This window comes from Corythoichthys intestinalis, chromosome 9, assembly GCF_030265065.1.
Source record: "Corythoichthys intestinalis isolate RoL2023-P3 chromosome 9, ASM3026506v1, whole genome shotgun sequence".
Classification (NCBI taxonomy): domain Eukaryota; kingdom Metazoa; phylum Chordata; class Actinopteri; order Syngnathiformes; family Syngnathidae; genus Corythoichthys; species Corythoichthys intestinalis.
In genome coordinates, this window is record NC_080403.1 from 12,343,494 (window position 1) to 12,365,391 (window position 21,898).

The window sequence follows — 21,898 nt, forward strand, 5'->3', positions numbered from 1 at the left end:
CAGCATTTGCAACACAACTATATCATGCAAAGTTGGCTGAACGACCAATTATGCACGGCCGGCTTCAATACGAGTGCCAAGTGCATGGCTAGCTGAGTGCTACGTATTTGACACACTGTGCCGTCAGAACCAGGTAAGTAAAACAATGCATTACGTTTGTCTTCTGCTGTCCCAGCAACCCGACCCCAGATTAAGCAGTAGATGATGAATGGATGGAATAGTACGAGAATATATCATGTATATAGAACTAGATGTGAAATTACAGATTTGGCGGCGCTAGATCATGCAAAGAGAACTAGATACGAAATGACAAGACTCGATAGCGTGAGTAAACAGCCACCATTTTAAAGCAGTGTATGCCTCCGTTAAAACCAACATTATTAGAATGATTTTTATTTTGGAATTTGTTGTGTTGCTTATTTAGAAAGATGCAGCCATATGAAGCATTCGATTACTTTTTTTAATGAACTCGTAGCAATGAAAACATAGCACCACATCACATAGCATCCTTGCCAGACGCTCTCATCTCTTCTCCACATTATACGTACACTCCTACAGCGCCACTCAATGGCCTAACTAGTAATGTCACAACATAAACATTTCATGTGTCTGTAAACACAACACCATCGGTTTTTACGAATAAGGAAACCTTATTATTTTGCCTCATATACATCAAATTATAATCAGTAGAAGAATTTATACGAATGCTTCGTCGTACCTCACAGCTAAGGTACATGTATGGCACAAGAATATGAGTAAATGTTTTCTCTGTGTGCTTTTGAAAAATAAACATCTTTGTGAAAGTGCACTCCTCCTGTGGAAAGAAAATTAATCACATTCAAGCTCAAATACTGATATTTATATACAAGTTAAAAATAGCCCTGTGAGAAGTTCATATGATTCATAAATTTCATATTAATTATTAAGGGTGTAACGGTACACACAAATCTTGGTTCGGTACGTACCTCGGTTTTGAGGTCACGGCTCGGTTCATTTTCGGTACAGTAAGAAAACAAAATGCAAAATATAAATGTGCAAGTTGTTTATTACACACCTTTGTGCTTTCAACAATAGGAACATTAGCCTATACAAAGCTAGAATTCTGCTCAAAAAGTAGCGGGTATATAAGGATAATCCAACAACAATTTGCCTTTCAGACACCACGTATTGGTCAGCTTTCTTTCTGAAAGAAAGAAGAAAAAAGAAGTCCTGTGCTAAAGAGAAAAGCAATCCCAATGACAAAGATTTTAACATGTATTTTACAAATGGAATGCCTCAATGAATCTTTTTTTCTTCTTCTTATGAACGGTTTTCAAAAGCTTTATTGGTGGATATTCTCAAGTTAAAGCGCCACACAGAAATTAATAAATTTAATTGTGTAAGCAGGATCTGTGTATTATTCTTATTATTTAATTACAGGTGTTTTAGCTCATTTCAATGTATTTGATTTAAATGGGCTATTTTTCATTTTATTATGTGTTTACAAATTTTTTACAAATGTGATGTATTATTCATTTATATTGTATATTTTATGTTGTATAACTTTAGTTCCTATGTGAATATTAGATCCTACTTGTTTTGTTGTGGTTGGAGGGTTTTGTATTGAACACAGGGCCGTGTTGGTTATTATTATAGCAGAGAAGACAGCAGTAAATCAACAAAGACAAGTCAACTGTGCCCCGATCTACCACTGTAGCGATCTGATGGACTCAAAAAATGGGTTACGATTGCATATTAGTTTGAAAATCGACCGGATCCACCGTATTTTTATACGAGTGACTTCCGGTCTGCCCGATCTTAACCAAAAACCACGTACCGAAATAGTTCAATACAAATACATGTACCGTTACACCCTTATTAATTAATAATTGTATTAATAATAAATAATTAAGTAGTAAATAATAAAATAATAATAATAAATTTTAATTTCATATAATTTAAAAAAATGGAGAAGTTCAGACATTACTATAAACTAATAAATTCTTAAACTATAAATTTTTTTACCCTGCCTCTTTTTTTTTTTTTTTTTTGACCCTGCCTCTTATAAGAATCGGAATCGAGAATCGTTGGGAACCGGAATAGTTTAATTTCAAACAATGCCCAACCCTACACATGAGTGACACGAGCCAAACACTGCTAAGATGCAAGCTGACGTACTCTCATTGTGAACATATGACAGAAACTGTCACATTTTTGTCTCGTCCTCGTCTCATCAGACGGAATCTAGCATTTGTCTCGTTTTGTTCTAGTCTCCCACGCCACGTTTTTAGCCCATCATCGTCATAAAAAAATTGGCCGTCGACAAAACATTTATTAATTTTTAATATTTTCGTTATCGTAATTGTTGACGAAAACAACACTGGTTAATGCTTAACTTCTTGAAAACAACATCTTTGAAGATAATGTCATAATATTTTAGGGGAGAAGTTATTGTCTCAAGATAATGTCATTATATTTTTAATGATGTAATGTTATGAGAATTAAGACAAAATAAGGAAAAGGGACATTGCACAACAACAAAAGACAATAAAAAAAATATTTTAATTTTTTGGGTCTGTATACATGGCAGTTAAATGTCTATTAATCCAGTAATCAGTGTTGGCACAGATTACTTGAAAAATGTAATGACTGATTATTGAGTACGTCTCAAAAAAGTAATCTAGTTACTTTACTGATCACTTTATTATCGAAGTAACTAAGTTACTTTAAAAGTAATTTATAAGTTACTTTTTGCCAATTTTTCTTCCTTTGCTGCCTCATCATAAGAATGACAACAGAAAAATGTCATCACATGTAACTGATTTTCCGATAACTGAATTTAAAGCAAAGATCAGAATTTTTCTTATCAGGCTTAATATTCGAGTTAGCTGGGGTTTAATTATCGATGGAGTTGATTTCAAACACCATTGAATCACACTAGCTTAGACACTTCGGAGCCCCTGAAACTAACAAATAACTGACAGACTGCATGGAATGAGTTGAAATCATCGCCACCGAATAATTAAACCCCGCTAACTCGAAGAACAAGCTTAATGTCATAAATTCAGAATGTCGGGTTGGTGTTTGAGGTTAGGGTTCATAGCATATCAGTGCCAAAATAAAACAATGCAAATTGACTGCAGAATAATCAACAACACACAAATGAATTGCACAGTGCAATAAACACTAAGGTCGGGGCGGGCGCGGATGCGCGCGCGCAACCGGGAAGTACGCCGTATGCACACGCGGTCAATTTGGCCACAAAACATGGCGTAACCAAGCACTTTTCACTCAGTCGGATTTACAACACATCCTAAAGATGCCAAATGAACAGGTCACCTCACGGCATCAATGTGCAACACGAATATGATATATCAAATTGTCGCCGACATTGTGAGGACGAGTGGGAGTGACGACTACCCGCTGTTGCAACGGCAAAGCTACGAAACGGCCGCGCATGTACTGGCTCCAAACTATCGCTGGAACCCTCTAGAATGAAGGAAAAATAAAATACTCACGTTCATTCATGGACGCATACAGATCAAATTTCCCTCATACATTTCAACAAGTCGCTGCAATCCACTCGAATGTGCACTCGCTCTGGCACACGTCAGTCCCAAAATACTTAGCGCGTGTCATTCGAGACCAAAACAGGAAGACCTATGAGCAGCTACCATAGAAACGAACACCTAGCAGGAGCCTTTCTAACATTTCCTATTCATAATGCTCTTCATACATGACTGCAATATTCTTCATTCTACATACATTCTGAAGCAATAACAAAATAGTAATGCTCGGACACTAAGGAAACAAACTTAATCAGATTACTGGTTTGTAAAAATGAACGCGTTGGATTACTCATTACTGAAAGAAAGTAATCAAATTACAGTAACACGTTAGTGACAACACTGGCAGCAATAAATTAATATTTTGGAAAAAGTAATTGCTGAGAATAAAGTTGTTTTTATGAAAGTAGATCTTATTAATGAGTATGATAGTGTGATATTTACTTTTGAAGAACTACCAAACATCATTTTTTTCAAGAATTATGTTGTACTATTATGTGAATCAAGTAAGAAAAAAGCTTAGCGTTCAAGAGAACATTACAAATATTAAGAATAGAGTTAAAACAATAAAGTCAGAATATTATGAGATTTTTTTCTTCTTTTTTACAAAAAATAAAGTTGTAATTTGCAAGTATAACTGTGTAGCTTTTACAAACAACTGATTGCTAATTAGTAAATGTCTAATTTAATCCACAAGAGAGCAGAACCTCATCTTGAACTTTTCCTATTTTGAGTGGAAAGTTATGAAATCACATCACATTATCTTCATCGTATTGTGAAATTCTGCATCAAGATGATGACTTTAAACTATGCGGTTCTTGGACTCTGAGCAACATCAGCATGGCCAATGATAAATGATTTAACTGTGGCAGAGGTCTACTTGTTCTTGTTTGTTTTTGATCCAAAATAGACCATGGTTGTTCCCCTCACTGATGACTGTGTTTCTGATGTTGATGCCAGGAACTCTTCACGCGCAGCATGGCGGAAAGTGAGATGCGCAGCGCCCCCTATGAGTTCCCAGAGGACAGCCCCATCGAGCAGCTGGAGGAGCGCCGGCACCGTCTCGAGAGGCAGATTAGCCAAGACATTAAGTGAGGAACCTAAAGCATGTGTACAAAAGCGGTATATCTCCAATATGGCAGACAGACAAAGTGTTGGCTTCCACTCGTGCTTTACTCGCTTGGACACAAATACAATGAGATGAGTTGGCGCAATTTGCATTTGCATCACTAATCTGATGATTTGGGTCATCGTGTCTTAGAAAATCACCTTGATCACTTAAATGCTAAAATCCCTTAGGCAGACTGTGTGTTTATGTATGTGTGTGGTTGTGGGCGTAATGCGTATAGCATTGTTGACTGTTTGTGAGTGTGCTTAACCTCTAATCTGCCCCTGTCCCTCGCCGTCCTCTTATCCACGCTTCCCTGTGCCGCTGCCTCGCACGCCCAAGGCTTGAGCCCGAGATCTTGCTCCGCGCCAAACAGGACTTCCTGAAAATCGACAGTACCACAGACCTCGAGTGAGTGTGCTTTGCTTCACTTTGTGATTTGCTCTGACACTGCAATTTATCATTGACCCGAACTTAATAGTATGTCACATGATATATAATCAGGTAAGCTGCAGGATATTCTCCCATTAAACTTAATTGGTCCACAAGGTATCTATTTACAACCAAAAATTTGCAACCACATACCTGTTCTGCTATCTATGACAGCAATGTACGTATTAGTGGCGTGACAGGCTGAAGGTACAGTTAATCTGTGCTACTACTCATGGCATGCTATTCGAACAACAGAAGAAAATTTGTGAATATGTCAAGGTGAGATCATTATTTCAGTATACAGTGGTGCCTTGAGATGCATGTTTGATTTGTTGCATGACCATTCATGTCTCAAATCTCAAATAATGTATCCCCATTGAAATGAAGTGTTGTACAGTTTGAAAACACACAGTAATTACAATTGTTCTTAACCTACAACATCGGAAAATGTGAGCACAAAACATAATCGCATGTTATGTTTTGTCCTCCCTTGCTCTTCTATGTTTTTTGGAGGACGTTGTCAAACCATCTTAACCACCATTGACGGTAAAAGACGACCCAGAGTTGCTCTAAAAATGAACTGTATTACATTGACCACACAGTAACTTTTGTATTTTGCCACTTACAACCAGAGGTGGGTAGTAACATGTTACATTTACTTGAGTAACTTTTTGAGGAAAAATGTACTTCTTAGACTATCTTTACCATGCGATACTTTTAACTTTTACTTGAGTAGATTTGGGAAGAGGAAACACTACTCTTACTCAGCTACTTTGGGCTACACAAGAGTCATTACATTTTTCCTTTTTATTCTACATCCATCCATCCATCCATCCATCCATCATCTACCACTTAATCCTGGGTCGGGCCGCGGAGGGCAGCAGCTTTAGCAGGGAAGCCCAGACTTCCCTCTCCCCAGCCACTTCGACCAGCTCCTCCGGCAGGATCCTAAGATGTTCCTAGGCCAGCTGAGAGGCATTGTCTCTCCAGCATGTCCTGGGTCGTCCCCGGGGCCTCCCGCCAGTGGGACATGCCTGGAACACCTCTCCAGTGAGGCATCCGAACCAGATGCCCAAGCCACCTCAACTGGCTCCTCTCAATGCGGAGGAGTAGCAATGTGACACCAAGTCCCTCCTGGATACCCGAGCTTCTCACCTTATCCCCAAGAGAGAGCCCAGACACCCTGTGGGGGAACCTCATTTCGGCCGCTTGTATCCGCGATCTTGTTCTTTCAGTCACAACCCATAGCTCGTGACCATAGGTGAGGGTAGGAACGTAGACCGACTGGTAAAGAGCTTCTCCTTTTGGCTCAGCTCCTTCTTCACCACTACAGTCCGGTGCAGAGTCCGCATCACTGGAGACACTGTACCGATCCGCCTGTCGATCTCCCGCTCCCTCCTACTCTCACTCGTGAAAAAGACCCCAAGATACTTGAACTCCTCCATTTGGTGCCAGAGAGAGCACACCACCGTCTCAGGCTCACCAATGAGACGTCGCAACAATAACCACATGACTCCATTATACCAATCGGGTGATGTTTCACAGTGTTGTTCCAATCTGAAATTGATTATTTTTATGTCATCTTTTTGGCCTAATGTGGTCAGTTAATAGGTTATAGTACAGCGTAATAACAACAGTTCATATAGATAAGTTGTTCTGATTTAAAAAATACAGCATTATTTTTTAAATCAGACATTGTAAGCAGTTACACACAATGTTACTCATTACTCGAGTATTCTTTTCAACCAGTGCTTGAGTAAATTTTTGTTTGACTACTTTTACTTGAGTAATATTATTTAGAAGGAATGCTACTCTTACTAGAGTAAAATTTTTGGCTACTCTACCCACCTCTGCTTACAACATGACACTAAGGAAACATATTAACATCCTTCCTACAGTTCTAACGGATTCAATGTGTATAAATTAACTCCTTGGCTGCCACTGATGTGACGAGGTCATAAGTCAAAGCACCAATGTGCGTGTCATGGGAGTTTTCTAATGTAAACTATAGTATCAGTGCCTTGACGCAATAAAGGTAGTGTAGCACATTAATAAATAACTTATATGATACGTAAATGATATATACTGCAATATACTTTACTTCCTCAGTTCAGTGTTTGATAATGCCTCCCAAAGCCATTGGGAGACATTATGAATGTAACATCATTGACCTCCTGTTCCCCTTCACTGGGAACTTGATTGATGGTATTCCTCAGTCTTTAACCGTACGCCATGTTTACTGTATGTGCCTTGAAATAAGAATAAAATCTGAAGAGATTACAATGAAAAGGTTTCTGTCAAAGATTAATTTAAAAATATTCTATTTATCATGCAATAGCCTCTGTTAATCCATTTAAACTCAGAACTGCCCTTTCTGCCTCTATTAAGGTTAATGAAGGAGAAGAGTGTTGACGTTGGTGATAATGGCATCAAGGAACGGGAAATGCCAATGGAGAGAGAGTATCAGCGGGTCTCAATATCTGGAGAGGAAAAATGTGGGGTGAGGAGGTCTTTGCAGCATTATTATTACTTTTTTTTTTTTTAACCCACCCAGTCTGGTAAGCCACATTTTTTTCCAGCTAACCTTGAATCCCTCCTAAATGTTTGTATATTTTTAATACCTCCTCAGGTACCTTTCACTGACTTGGTTGATGCTGCCAAGTGCGTGGTGAAGGCTTTGTTCATTCGAGAGAAGTACATCAACAGATCCTTGCAGTCTTTTTGCAAGACCACAGCTCATGCCTTGCAGGACCTCGGCTTGAAGCCACTGGACATGGGAATCTATGACAAATTTCCCGAGACCCCCGTCGATGCCGGTATCACATGCATACACCAAATGTGACTAAAAGGAAACATTGTCAAGTGTGGTAATATTTTGTTGAAATGCCTTTAGCTTTGAAATACATGTGGCATCATTTAAAATGCTAATGCAGTGTAACTCATTGCCAGTCCAGAGGTACCTTTTGCAATTTCTCACATTTCTGCATAAAATCACCATTAAATGTGATCTGATCTTTGTCAAACTCGCACAGATGAAAAAACATTGTCTGCTTTAACTAAAACCACTCAAATACCCAACGTTTTCATATTTTAATGAGGATAGAATGCAAACAATGACAGAAGGGGGAAAAATAATAAGTTAACCCTCTGCCTAAGGAGACTTAAAGAGGTATTGAAACCAATTTTTACCAAACATTTTAAGTCGGGTGTGTGCCCAATCACTGATGAGTGGTTTAAAGCTGCCCTGCCCACTATAAAACACACACCTGGTAAGAATTGTCTTGATGAGAAGCAATGGCTGATGTGCATCATGGCTCGGTCAAAAGAGCGATCAAGGATTGTTAATTTGTATAAAGCTGGGAAAGGATACAAAACCATCTGTAAAAGTCTGGATCTTCATCAATCGACAGTCAGAGAAGTTGTCTACAACTGGAGAGTACTTGGCACTGTTGCTTCTCTCCCAAGGAGTGGCCGTCCACCAAAGATGACGCCAAAAGTTCAGCACTGACTGCTCAGAGAGGTAAAAAAGAACCCTAGAGTGTCTGCTAATGACTTACAGAAATCACTGGCACAGTCTAATATACAGTGGGGAGAACAAGTATTTGATACACTGCCAATGGGAAAACCCATTGGCAGTGTATCAAATACTTGTTCTCCCCACTGTATATGTGCACACATCAACTATATGTAAAACTAAGAACCAAGAATGGTGTTCATAGGAGGACTCCACGAAGGAAGCCACTGCTGTCTAAAAAACATTGTTGCTAATTTAATGTTTGCAAAAAGGCACTTGGACACTACACAGAAATTTTGGCAAAATATTTTGTGGACTGATGAAACCACAGTTGAATTGTTTGGGAGTAACACACAACGTCATGTGTGGAGGAAAAATGGAACAGCTCACCAACATCAACACCTCATCCCCATCGTGAAGCATGGTAGTAGGAGCATTATGATTTGGGGCTGTTTTGCTACCTCAGGTCTGTTTTGCTACCTCAGGGGCTGAACAACTTGCAATCATTAATTGAAGAATAAAATCAATGTTTTGCAGGAAAACCTGAGGCCGTCTGTCAGACAGTTGAAGCTAAAAATAGGATGGATGCTGCAACAAGACAATGAGCCAAAACACAGAAGTAAATTAACTTCCGAATGGTTTCAGAAGAATCAAATACACGCTCTGGAATGGCCAAGTCAAAGTCCAGACTTGAACACCATTGAGATGCTGTGGCATGACCTAAAGACAGCGATTCATGCCAGACATCCCAGGAATCTGACTGAACTACAGCAGTTTTGTAGAGAAGAATGAGCCAAGATTAGTCCTAATCGATGTGCCAGACTGATCTGCAGCGACAGGAAGCGTCTGGTTGAAGTTATTGCTGCCAAAGGGGGGGGCACAAAATATTAAATGTGATGGTTCACTTACCTATTTTCCCCCTTCTGTCATTGTTTGCATACTATTACTATTTTTTTACTATTTTTTTTACTATATCACTATTTTTTGGTGAAAACAACTACTGTTTTTTCATCTGTGTGATTTTGACAAAGATCAGATCACATTTGATGGTGATTTTATGCAAAAATGTGAGAAATTCTTAAAGGTTCAGATTTTTTTTTCATACCACTGTATATTTGGACTCTCTCAACATGGAAATATCCTAGCATGAAATAAAATAGGCATTATTGTCATTGCACATATTTCAGAGCAACAAAATTAATTCCAGGTACACAGGTGCGCCACAAAGCACAAAAGTGTAGTGAGCAGCCGACAGGGGGCGCCTGCCTACGTATGGAACCAAGGCACTGTGAATGTTGCGGAAGTAGAATGAAGACTTTAAACACAGGGATTTTCCGAACCCTATTCCTCGCAGTCTATGACTGTCCTGTGGCTGTGAAGGGGCTTAGCCGTTGCCAAGGAAACAGTGTGGGGTGAAGAATGGGGACGAAAGTGAAGGTCAGTTCAGAGCATGAGGAAGAGGATTTGAGCAACCCAGTTTGCGTTCAATTCAGACGATATGGCCTGTCTACCAAAGCCAGACTATTAGGGTTGTTTGGGTTTGCAGAGCTGGTAGTTTTCCTCTGCTACAAGTCTCTCTGGTCAACAATGCTCATCCAATTAATCATAATTTAATGTCCCCACATGATCCTGACTTGAGTCGAAGTTCACGAAAGAACAGAAATTTGCCAGTCTCAATCAACAGAAGTCTATTATCTAATCCAGTTTGAAGGGAAATACGAACAGCAATTAAAAGTCATCAATGAGGTTACAGTTTTGACTATGTGGCGGTCAATGTATTAATTGAAATAATATTCCAGTGAACTACTCTGTACTAGACTGTATTGTATCTTGGCATTTTATCCTGAAATATGTGTGCCATCTTAGGAAAAAAAGTCTGATCATTCATAATATAGTCATCTGACCTCATTTCTTTCTGCCGAATCTAGATTCATCAGACCGCATGACCGCTTTCCTGTGGCTCCAAATCCACTCTTTTAGCACGCTAACAAATTGAATCCTCTTTCCCCATGAGTCTCTGTAATGATGTTTTTTTTCTTTCTGCAACATCACAGTGCTGGTTTAGAGTTATTTTATTTTTGTCATCTTGCATGCCATCTAAGTTACCTACTATTCTTTTCTGTATCATTTTAAAAGTGGTGATAAATATAGCTTTAACAATTACAGACCAATTTCTCTGATGCCCCAGTTTTCTAAAATTCTTGAAAAACTTTTTAATTCTCGACTAGAAAAATTTCTGGAGAAACATAATAAATGACGGCCAGTATGGTTTTAGATCAATGGCTATGATTCAAGCAACTGAAGAAATCACTAATGCGGTAGATCAGAAAAAATATGCAATTGGTATTTTTTTGTGATCTAAAAAAATGCATTTGATGCAATCAATCACCAAATTCTGATTCATAAACTGGAAAAATATGAAATTCGTTGGGTTGCAGGGAATTGGTTAAAAGATGATTTAAGCAAAAGGGTGCAGTATGTCAAAATGGGAGAATTTACATCAAAACAACTTGGTATTGCTTGTGGTGTTCCTCAGGGGTCAGTGTTGGGGCCAAAACGGTTTAATCTATATATAATAAATGATATTTTTAATGTATCTCAGTCTCTAAAATTTATTCTTTTTGCAGATGACACCAATGTATCTTAGTAATAATTATAATGAGTTGGTAAATGTCGTGAACAAGGAGCTAATTAAAATTTAAAAATGGATGGATATTAACAAATTATCATTAAATTTAAGTAAAACCAAAGCTATGATGTTTGGTAGCTTTAAAACTAATCTTGATTTGCATGTAATTATTGATGGTATCCAAATTGAAAACGTAGATGTGAAGACATTTTTGGGTGTCACAATCGACAGTAAACTGACATGGAAACCCCACATCAGACATATAAAAACAAAAATTTCCAAGAGTCTCTCAATTATAAATAAAGTTAAACAGTTCCTTGATGAGAACGCACTCCGCACTTTATACTGCTCTTTGGTTCTCCCATAGTTCTCATATTGTGTCGAAGTATGGGGAAACACTTATCAGAGCACGATAAATCCTTTAGTGACCTTACAGAAACGGGCCGTGCGGATCATCCATAAGGTCAGGTTTTTGGATCACACACATAATTTCTTTATTCAATCAAAGCTGCTAAAATTTAACGATCTTGTAAAGTATAATACATCAATAATCCTCTATAAAGCGTTCAACAAAGTATTAACAATTAAATTGCAAAACTTTTTTACAAGGAAAGAGAGAGTCATAACTTAAGAGGATATGGAGACTTCTTAATACCAAAAATTCGAACAACTCGTAAAAGTTTTTGTGTGTCTGTGTGTGGCGTGAAACTTTGGAATAATCTGGGAATGCAACACAAGCAATGCCAAACTATCTACAGATTTAAAAGGTTATACAAACTTATGGTCTGGTCACAGTATACTGATACAAGGTCTTAATTACAGCAGTAAATTGTCTAGGTATGAGTGCTGGTTGTTTCTTACCATTGCTGGTATATTGTCCGTGACCGTTGTTGGTATAGTTATTGTTGCCATTTATAATTTGTTGTCCTGTGTGTGTGGCCTTTACCATTGTTGGTATGGTTTTACTTTCATTTACCATGTTGGTATGAAATTGTTTTTGGTTTGGGTGTTAACTGTGGTAACTTCATCACAAGGGACAAAATTTGTACAAAAATGTCTATGTGCAAAACTGATTGGACTGATTTTTTGGTGGCCTACATTTTTGGAAAGAAGTAGCAAGAATTTTTTGTTCTTAATTAGATGAGAATAGGGGTGGGATTAAATAAGTTTTCTTCTTCCCACTCCTTTTCAGGCATGTCGTTGATGTTGCAATGTTACTTAGCTTTGCTGCTCTTTTTTTGTTACATGATTATATGAGCTGTATATATTTGTTGTCTTGACAAGGAATCATGGCCTGAAATAAACGAATGATTTTTTTTTTTTTATAAGTATTATCAATGTGAAGTAAAAGGAAATACTGTATATTCCTAAATTTGTGTTGCATTGATACTACTATCTGTTCCGAAACTGCACTAAAATGAAATCATCAGTATCGCAGAGGACTAAAAACGTGCTGATGCTGTGCAATATGGCCACCAACTTGCCACGATTATTGATAGATGTCCAATCATCTTTCTACTATGAATTTCAAAGAGTTTTTCACAAGTAGACATCCAATACATTTGAAGTTGGAGGGTGGCAGGTAACATTCACTGCCACCCTTCAATTTCAAATGAATTGGACGTCTAGTGATGCCAATGGCAGCCAGTGAGGTAAAAAATAAAATGTTTTCTTCCTCTGGCCAAGATCCACTCTCTCACCCATTAGTTTATCCCCAGTAGATGTCCAATCCATTTGAAGCTGGGAGGGTTGCTAGCGAATGAATGTCATTGGATGTCTAACGCCATCAACAGCAGACAAAGGGCTAAGCAGTTTCTGACCAAGCCACGAAAGCAGTTACTTTACAGTCAAATGAGTATGCAGTAATTTGGTGTTAAAAGGAACATTGTTAAAAAAAAACATGATATTGGTACAGTAACTGCATCGGCAACACTACCCTAAACATACATTTGTCTGCATTATTTGATCATTTGGCTCTCCTCCCAGATCAAGTTTTCAGCCATTGTTGAACGCAATCCTCTTTATCTTGGATGAGAAACTAACCAAAAGATTTATTTTGTACAGATGCTCCCGTCCACCCACCTGTTTCGGAGACACACCCTTATGACAATCTGGACCCCAAAAATCTGCCCTCAGATACGGGATATGGTTGCAAGATGGTAGATGGAGTAATGCACGTTTACACTAAAAAGAACACCATGGATAAGTACGTGTCTATATGGTAAATACTGTTTCAATTGTGCTTTTGAAATTAAATAAAAATCTTCTTTTTCAGAAGTACACTATTAGATCTTCCGTATCCTGACTTGAAGGAATATATCGCTGACATGAATGTAATGATGGCCCTCATCATTAACGGCCCAGTGTAAGTATTAGTTGAATTTGTAATTTTTCGGTTCAGTTTAGTGTTAAGTTTTAGGGTTTGTTTGTGTATTTTTGCCTGTGCCATGATGTTTTCATTTGTTAGCGGGTTTGTATCAAGTTTTATTTGATTGTATTCTATGTAACTTCCAAGAAGGGAGTAAAAACTAATTTCTATAAATTATTGTATGTTCAAATATTCCATAATTAGTGTGTGTGACGTGTTAATTAATATTTAAATTATCATTATTACAAAGTATATACATACATTGTTTTTATTTTTGTAGTGGTTTTTATTTATTATTATTTATTTATTGATTGTTTTGGCAAAAGTCTCATACACTGTAAAAACACACCTCCTTAACTCCTTTAGACCCGCATTTTTTCTGCTGGGCAAAAAAAAAAAATCTTTGCTGATTTTTACGCTACTGAAATACCAGAACAAAGTGCAATTTCTTTTGGTCAGGGATATTTCTTGCTTTTTTATTGGTTATTTATAATGTTAATGTTACATTGTTTTGGAGGAGAAATGAGCACTTACGTTTGCCTTTTTGAAGTTGCGTTTTGTCTCAGCCATTTTCAAAAAGCCAAAAATAGCAAAGAGGGCGTGCTAAATCTCATGATTTGATTTCAGTGGGTAAAGGTTTGTCTAATCATCTCCCAGAAGAGGCAATAGCAACTAAAAATTCAGTGTATTTATTGATTTATAGACTTGAAGGCGTCCTGTCTTTCAGCAGCATGCTCTGGTCTGTAGGGGTTAAAACTAGTTAAATTCCCTTGTTTCCTGTGTAAATCTACTAGAAATAAGTTAAATTATCTGCCGGTGCTTCAAGTAAATTTTATTCACATCCATCTCTTGAAATAAGAAAAATAGCTATCTTAAAATAAGATTAACAGATTTATTTTAAGACATAAATTTGTATTTTTAATCTATATAAAAGCCTAGAAATGTCAGAAATGCTTTTAATTCAAGAATATATTGATTAAAACATTATTTGAAAGCGATTTTTTTGTAGATTGAGGTGAAAATTTACCAACTGTTAGAGGTATGGTCTTAATAAGAACAAATAGTAATATTTATTTAAAGTAAATTGAATAATCTAGGACAGACATGTCCAAAGTCCGGCCCGGGGGCCAAATGTGGCCCGTGGTCAAATTTCATACGGCCCCCAGCCCCTGTCATAAAATCAATAGCGTCTGGCCCGCACACAGACTTAATAAATTGGTCAGCAGTACTGCTATGTTGACTGCGATGGCCGACACTTCAAGGATAGGTGGAAGTTGGACTATTTCTTTACTAAAACACTCAACAACTGTGTTAGCCTAATTTGCAAAGAGACAGTCGCTGTTTTTAAAGAGTTCAATGTAAGGCGGCATTACCATACAAGACACACTGACATGTACGACAAGATTATAGGGAAGATACGTAGCGAGAAATTGAAGCAATTTGAAGCTAGTTTGATTTTACAGCATTAGTATTTCACAATAGGCCGAGAGTCGAAAGAGAACGCCACAAAGGCTAATTGCGAGATTGTTGAAATTATTAATAAAAAAAAAAAAATTAAAAAAAGAGCAAATGTGACACACAGAATGGCTTGCTAAAATTTGCTTAAATATATTGTTCTACGTACAGGACGTCAGCCAAGGTCGGCCCCCCACATTTTTACCACACCAAATCTGGCCCACTTTGCAAAAAGTTAGGACACCCCTGATCTAGGACATTAGTCTGTTAACTAGTCTTCAACAATCAAAACAAGATGGAGAATTTTTGTGGGATTAGATTTAAGAAAAACAATGTGATTAAAATGCTGTGTAATATTTATATTATATCAAATGTATTGGATTTTCTAGTATGTTGTCAATGTGATGATTTGGCAATTATATTTCATTATACAGGTAGTCCCTGGGTTACGAACCAGTTCTGTTCCTACGCCGGCGAAGTAACCCAAATTTCTGCGTAAATTGGAATTAACCCTTCAAATACAACTAAATACCCCCCAAATCTCAAAATAACTATCCAGACACATGTATTATACGTCAATATACCGTCCTTGTCTAGATGTTGGAGGTAAGTCCTAGCTAGACAGCAAGCTAAGCTCCGGAATGACTATGTCAGACGTCAGTGTAGTTTGCTGACTTTATTCAGCTGTTCATGACATCAACACTTGCAGAATTATTTTTTTTTAGAAAAAAAAATCAGTTTCATCTTGAATCACAGCATTTCAAATTTGCGTTTATCAGTGGCTGCTGATACAGCAATAACAATCCACACAAACGGTTAGCATGTATAAATTAGCGGCTGTTTATAACCAGCTGCTGATAGAGCAATAACAATCCACACAAACGATTAGCATGTATAAATCAGCATCCGCACATCATCAAAAACAATCCCATAAACTCGCCCCAAGTATTTGACCACAATTGAAAACGCACAATAAACAGTACAAAGGGTGTTATATACAGGTGTTGCCTCCGCGGATGCTTCACAGGCACGCTTCTTTCCCCTGTCTCTCTCAGTCGGATGCGTGACTTCTTTGTGTGTGCGGGTGCGCTCTTCTTTGTGTGCGCAAATACGTTCCTCTTCGTGTGTACATGCGCTCTTACTCTCGTGTGGGAGTACTACCTACTCTATGCTTCCTGCGGCAAAAAAAAGGAATGCATCGCAAAACAAAAGTCAAAATTATGTTTAAAAAAAACAACAACAAAAAGACTGAAGACAAAATAGTAGAAGAGACTCCGACGTCGTAAAGTCGAAATCGTAAGTTGGGTGCGTCGTAACCCGGGGACTACCTGTAATAAACAGTGGAAAATAGTAATTCTAATAATAATAATAATTATCATTAAGTAACATAATATTCAGTACTTTGTATAATGGTAAACCTAACTTTATTTGCAAAGCACTTTGAATGTAATACACATTATTAATTAAAATACACATTCAGATGATTCTAATATTTTATTTCATTGTATTGTAATTTACAGATGATAAGACACAACTTTTTTCCCCTGGCTTGGAACACTGCTGCTTTTAGTCCATTTCGGCCAATGTATGATAACATTTAGAGTGGGGCAAAAAAGTATCTAGTCAGCCACCAATTGTGCAAGGTCTCCCACTTAAAAAGATGACAGAGGCCTGTAATTTTCTTCAAAGGTGTACCTCAACGATGAGAGAATGAGAAAAAGAGAAAATCACTTTGTCTGATTTTTAAAGAATTTATTTGCAAATTATGATGGAAAATAAGTATTTGTTTAAGAACAAAAGTTCATCTCAGTACTTTGTTATATTCCCTTTATTGATAAAGACAGAGGTCAAAATGTTTTCTGTAGGTCTTCAAAGGTTTTCACACATTGTTGCAGTTATTTTGGCCAATTCCTCCACGCAGATCTCCTCGAGAGCAGTGATGTTTTGGGGCTGTCGTTAGGCAACACGGACTTTCAAGTCCCTCCACAGATTTCATATAGGGTTGAGATCTGGAGACCGGCTAGGCCATTCCAGGATTTTGAAATGCTTCTTACGAAGCCACTCTTTGTTTCCCGGGCAATATGTTTGGGATCATTCTCATGCTGAAAGACTCAGCCACGTTTCATCTTCAATGCCCTTGCTGATGGAAGGAGGTTTTCACTCAAAATGTCACAATACATGGCCCCATTCATCCTTTCCTTTACACGAATCAGGTGTCCTGGTCCTTTTGCAGAAAGAATGCTGTAAAGCATGATGTTTCCACCCCCATGCTTCACAGTAGATATTGTGTGTTTTGGATACAATACGGCATTCTTTCACCTTCAAACACGAGAATTTGTGTTTCTACCAAAACGTTCTATTTTTTGTTTCATCTGACTATATGACATTCTCCCAGTCATCTTCTGGATCATCCAAATGCTCTCTAGCAATCTTCAGATGGGCCTGGACGTGGACTGGCTTAAGCAGGGGGACACATCTGGGACTGCAGGGTTTGAGTTACTGGTGGCGGAGTGTGATGTTGATAGTATCCTTTATTACTTTGGTCCCAGCTCTCCCCAGGTCATTCACGAGCTCCCCCTGAGTGATTCTGTGATTTTTGCTCACCGTTTTTGGGATCATTTTGACCCCACAGGGTGACATTTTGCTGGGAGCCCCAGATCAAGGCAGATGATCAGTGGTCTTGCATGTTTTCCATTATCTAATAATTGCTCCCACAGTTGATTTCTTCACACCAAACTGCTTACCTATTGAAGATTAAGTCTTCCCAGCAAGATCCATGTCTGAATTTTTGTTTCTGGTCTGTCCTTTGACAGCGCTTTGTTCTTGGCCATGATGGAATTTGAGTGTGACTGTTTGAGGTTGTGGACAGGTGTCTTTTGTTCTGAGAATACGTTCAAACACATGCCATTAATCGAGGTAACAAGTGAAGGACAGAGGAGCCTCTTAAATAAGTTACAGCTCTGTGAGAGCCAGAAATCCTGCTTGTTTGTTAGTGACCAAATACTTCTTTTCCACCATAATTTGCAAATAAATTCTTTAAAAATCAGACAAAGTGATTTTCTGGATTTTTTTTTCTCATTCTCTCATTAGTCAGTCAAGTCAGTAAAGGTATATCCATGATGTTAATTCCAGGCCTCTCTCATCTTTTTAAGTGGGAGAATTGACACAGTTGGTGGCTGACTAAATACTTTTTTGCCCTACTGTAGTTTTCATGAAAAATTTGGTCGGTGTGACATATTGGTACGCTTTTTAGTCCAAAACTTAGACTTACATAAAATGTAAGTACCCTGTCTCAAAATCAAATGTTTTTATAGATTTGATTTGAATAATCAGATAAATGAAATTTGCATTAAAATGAAGCCCACCATCTTTATAAGCTGATAATTGTTTATTTTGTATTTTTAAATGATTACATAAAACCAAATTCAAATAAGCTATGATCGCACTATGTACGGTAATTGTACTAGTATGGCATGCTTCAGGTTGAACTACATCTCAATTAAAGGTTGATTATTTTCACGATAGATTAAACTGACTATTACTTTTTCCACAAATTGATTATTATTCAGTCACTGGAAAAAAGTTACTCTTTGTAGTTCGATGTTGCATACAAAGATAATAGGTCTGCTTTCATTGAGGCTGACAAAAAAAGAGAATAATTACTGCGGAGAGGCTGAAATTAGGCTTTGGACAATTTGAATTTTATAATAATTTAGAATAATAACAATAATTTGATAATGAATTAGTGTGTCAATTGCTCAATTGACACCTTAAATCAAATGCCCATATCAAAAAAACATTTCCTTATTATTCCTAGATTACAGCATGTCTCTTTGCATCTGTTTCAACTTTTTTATTCTTTCCCCCTTTCAGGAAGTCTTTTTGCTACCGTCGCCTCCAGTATCTAAGCTCCAAGTTTCAAATGCACATCCTCTTAAATGAGATGAAGGAATTGGCTGCCCAGAAGAAAGTTCCTCACAGAGACTTTTACAACATACGCAAAGTAAGATCAGTAATTCAATACACAACACCTAACCCAATGACTTGCCAGACTGCTTTGCAATAATTCCATCTGAATGTGACTCCAGGTAGACACACACATACACGCATCCTCCTGCATGAACCAGAAGCATCTGCTGCGCTTCATCAAGAGGGCCATGAAAAAATACCCTGAGGAGATTGTTCACATTGAGCGGGGCCGGGGTCAAACCCTGAAGGAGGTGTTCGAGACCATGAACTTGACGGCCTTCGATCTGAGCGTTGACACGCTTGATATGCATGCGGTGAGAAATCAAGAGGACCAAGTATCAAAATCTTGTGACACAATAATAATGCTAACTGGCTAACGAGTTTTTTTGTTGTTGTTTTTTTTTTTTACAGGACCGCAACACGTTCCATCGCTTTGACAAATTTAATGCCAAATACAACCCCATTGGAGAGTCCATCCTCAGAGAGATATTCATCAAGACTGATAATCATGTTGAGGGGAAATACTTTGCACACATTGTCAAGGTTTGCAAGAAACCTCTTACTGTTTTATTTACTTAAACCTAACTATACTGCACACAGATGTTTGCAGCTTCTATATTAATTGTATGCCAGGAGTGCTAAATTACTATGGAGTTTCCATTGCTAGAGTGGTGCCTTGGGGTAAGAGTGACCCACCTTTAATGGAACCACGGATAGAAAGACTGTTGGTTCTTAAAAGATAAACGTTATTATGAGTTAAAATAATTTGATATTAAAACCCCTTTTGATGTTTTAGTTTTTATACAATTTGTAAAATTTGTTTAACTGGTAGGTCGCCATTGTTGTTGACGTCGCAGGGCGATGACGTCACTGGGTTACGCTGCCGGGCTTCCAGAGTATGACTCTAGCGACATAAACGTCATCTGTTCAGCTCTTTTAATTTGAACCCGAGAGGAACATTAATGAGCATGACAGCACTGCCGATATTTCACAAAACGAGCAGCAGAAGCAAAATGAACAGGAAAAACTGGATGAGACGAGACAAGAATAGGACAAAACCGGTGTTCTGCCAAAATGTGCTACACCAACGACACGTCCTACAAGAGGCGAATTTGACACCCAAAGGACTACCGTGCGCTTTCATCTTATTTTGTTTAGATGCACACAGACAGAACATATTAAAGATGCTTTAAGAAAATACTTCAACGTAGTAATATCAAATCAGGGTGGTTTAAATACGCTACGTGACTAATGTGGTCAACAGATCAACAATCTGTTTTAAAGTGCGTACTACATGATAAAAAAAGTCTTAAATAGCATTATTATGTGAATTAGAATCATATTTTGAGATGATTCGACTATATACAACAATTTGGCAAAGTGCAGATGATGAGAAATTAGTGTTTTAATCTGCCGTTTTAGCCACGCCTACCATTATAGGGCTCTAGCGTCTCCAACACGTGGATGACGTCAGCGGGAGAATGGTTTCATCTGATTTAGTATGCAGCCCATTGAGGGGGAATTATTCATAACGAGGAAAATGCGATGAAGAGAGCCGCAAAATGTCATTGTTTCATTCTCTCTACTCCAATATGTTTAAAGGATATTCTTTTTATCGAAGTATTTTTCCCAGTTGCTAAATAAATGGTATGGTCATGACTAATAACAATCTTGTGCTAAATGGAATATGAAATACTAAAAATGCACATATTCAGTACGACATAGCAAAATTACTCCATAATGGTCAAAACTGTCGACTTCACCTTTACTGTCGCACCTCCCAAACGCGATATTATGTCACTGTAGTGAGTCAGGCTTTTGACATTTCCCTGCCCCCCGGCTTCGGAGAATGTAAACAAACCAAGAGGCGTGACAGCTAGCCGACATGCTAACTCGAACCGAGTGACGTCTCAGTCTTATTTTCGCTTTTGAAGCAAAAAAATCACACAAAACTAGCCCGGATCATATCACAGTGCCGCGGGGTTGTCGATTGTCTTTGCTGATCGGCAACCCGCCCGGCGGAGAGCAAGTTACAGCTCGTTCCCCTGCTGCTACGAGCAGGAGAGCTCGCTCGGGAAGTGGCTGGAGAGTACTGCCGGACAAACTGGCCGACGTCGGAGAAACGCGTAGCTGCCACATGGTCAACACGAATATGATAAAAAAATAATGCTTTACTACACGGCGACGACATGAACAAAGAGCGGCGTGCAGTTGTTGTGCAGCTAACATGACAGACAGAATGTGTCTTAGGAGATCTTTTCTGCCTGCCCATCCACGATGAAACGTAAGTAAATAGTCCTTTATTTAAAGAAAGTTTGTAGTGTTTATTTTGCAATCGCTGCATTCGCGGCCATTTTTAACACAGAGTTGCAATTTCTGATGGGGTTGAAAATTTGACAGAACACTGGGCACATGAAGAGGGCATTAAAACCGAGTATAGTGCTCTCCCGGCGGGGGGATGTGCGACAAGCCGCTGGTGTCGTCGGCCGAGTCAACAAGGAGCCACAAAATGCAAGCCACCTACGTATTAAAATGATCCCAGTATTTGACATAATACAAAACACGATGTTTACTCACTTCATCAAAATCAGCTGAATACTTAGTCCTTCTCATACAACAGTACGGCTGGACAGTGAAGAGGACCCCTTTCTACCATACACGTCACAGCGCCCTCTTTCGCAACTCGAGACTGAAGCCGGAAGTCACTCAATTTCATGGCGTGGGATTCAAAAAACTAAATAAAAATAGTGATGGCTACACATCCAAGCGGTCAATTTCATTCAGGAGCATAAAATACTGTGGAAAATATGAAAAAAAAAAAAAAAACATGCTATTTGCTGTCATAGGCACTTTAAAGCTACCACAAGAAAAAACAATG

At 38.2% G+C, this 21,898-nt stretch overlaps 1 protein-coding gene across 4 annotated transcripts in view; it reads left to right on the forward strand.

Moving 5' to 3' along the window:
• LOC130921359 (AMP deaminase 2-like) overlaps positions 1 to 21,898 on the forward strand; it is an 89,545-nt gene that overhangs the window by 48,937 nt on the left and 18,710 nt on the right. For all 4 annotated transcript variants that reach the window (XM_057845148.1, XM_057845149.1, XM_057845147.1 and 1 more), the window contains 9 exons: positions 4,506 to 4,636; positions 4,996 to 5,064; positions 7,474 to 7,585; positions 7,715 to 7,901; positions 13,293 to 13,434; positions 13,504 to 13,593; positions 18,925 to 19,054; positions 19,140 to 19,334; positions 19,432 to 19,563. In XM_057845148.1, the coding sequence (XP_057701131.1) occupies positions 4,506 to 4,636; positions 4,996 to 5,064; positions 7,474 to 7,585; positions 7,715 to 7,901; positions 13,293 to 13,434; positions 13,504 to 13,593; positions 18,925 to 19,054; positions 19,140 to 19,334; positions 19,432 to 19,563 (1,188 nt within the window). The remainder of the gene's footprint in view (positions 1 to 4,505; positions 4,637 to 4,995; positions 5,065 to 7,473; positions 7,586 to 7,714; positions 7,902 to 13,292; positions 13,435 to 13,503; positions 13,594 to 18,924; positions 19,055 to 19,139; positions 19,335 to 19,431; positions 19,564 to 21,898) is intronic.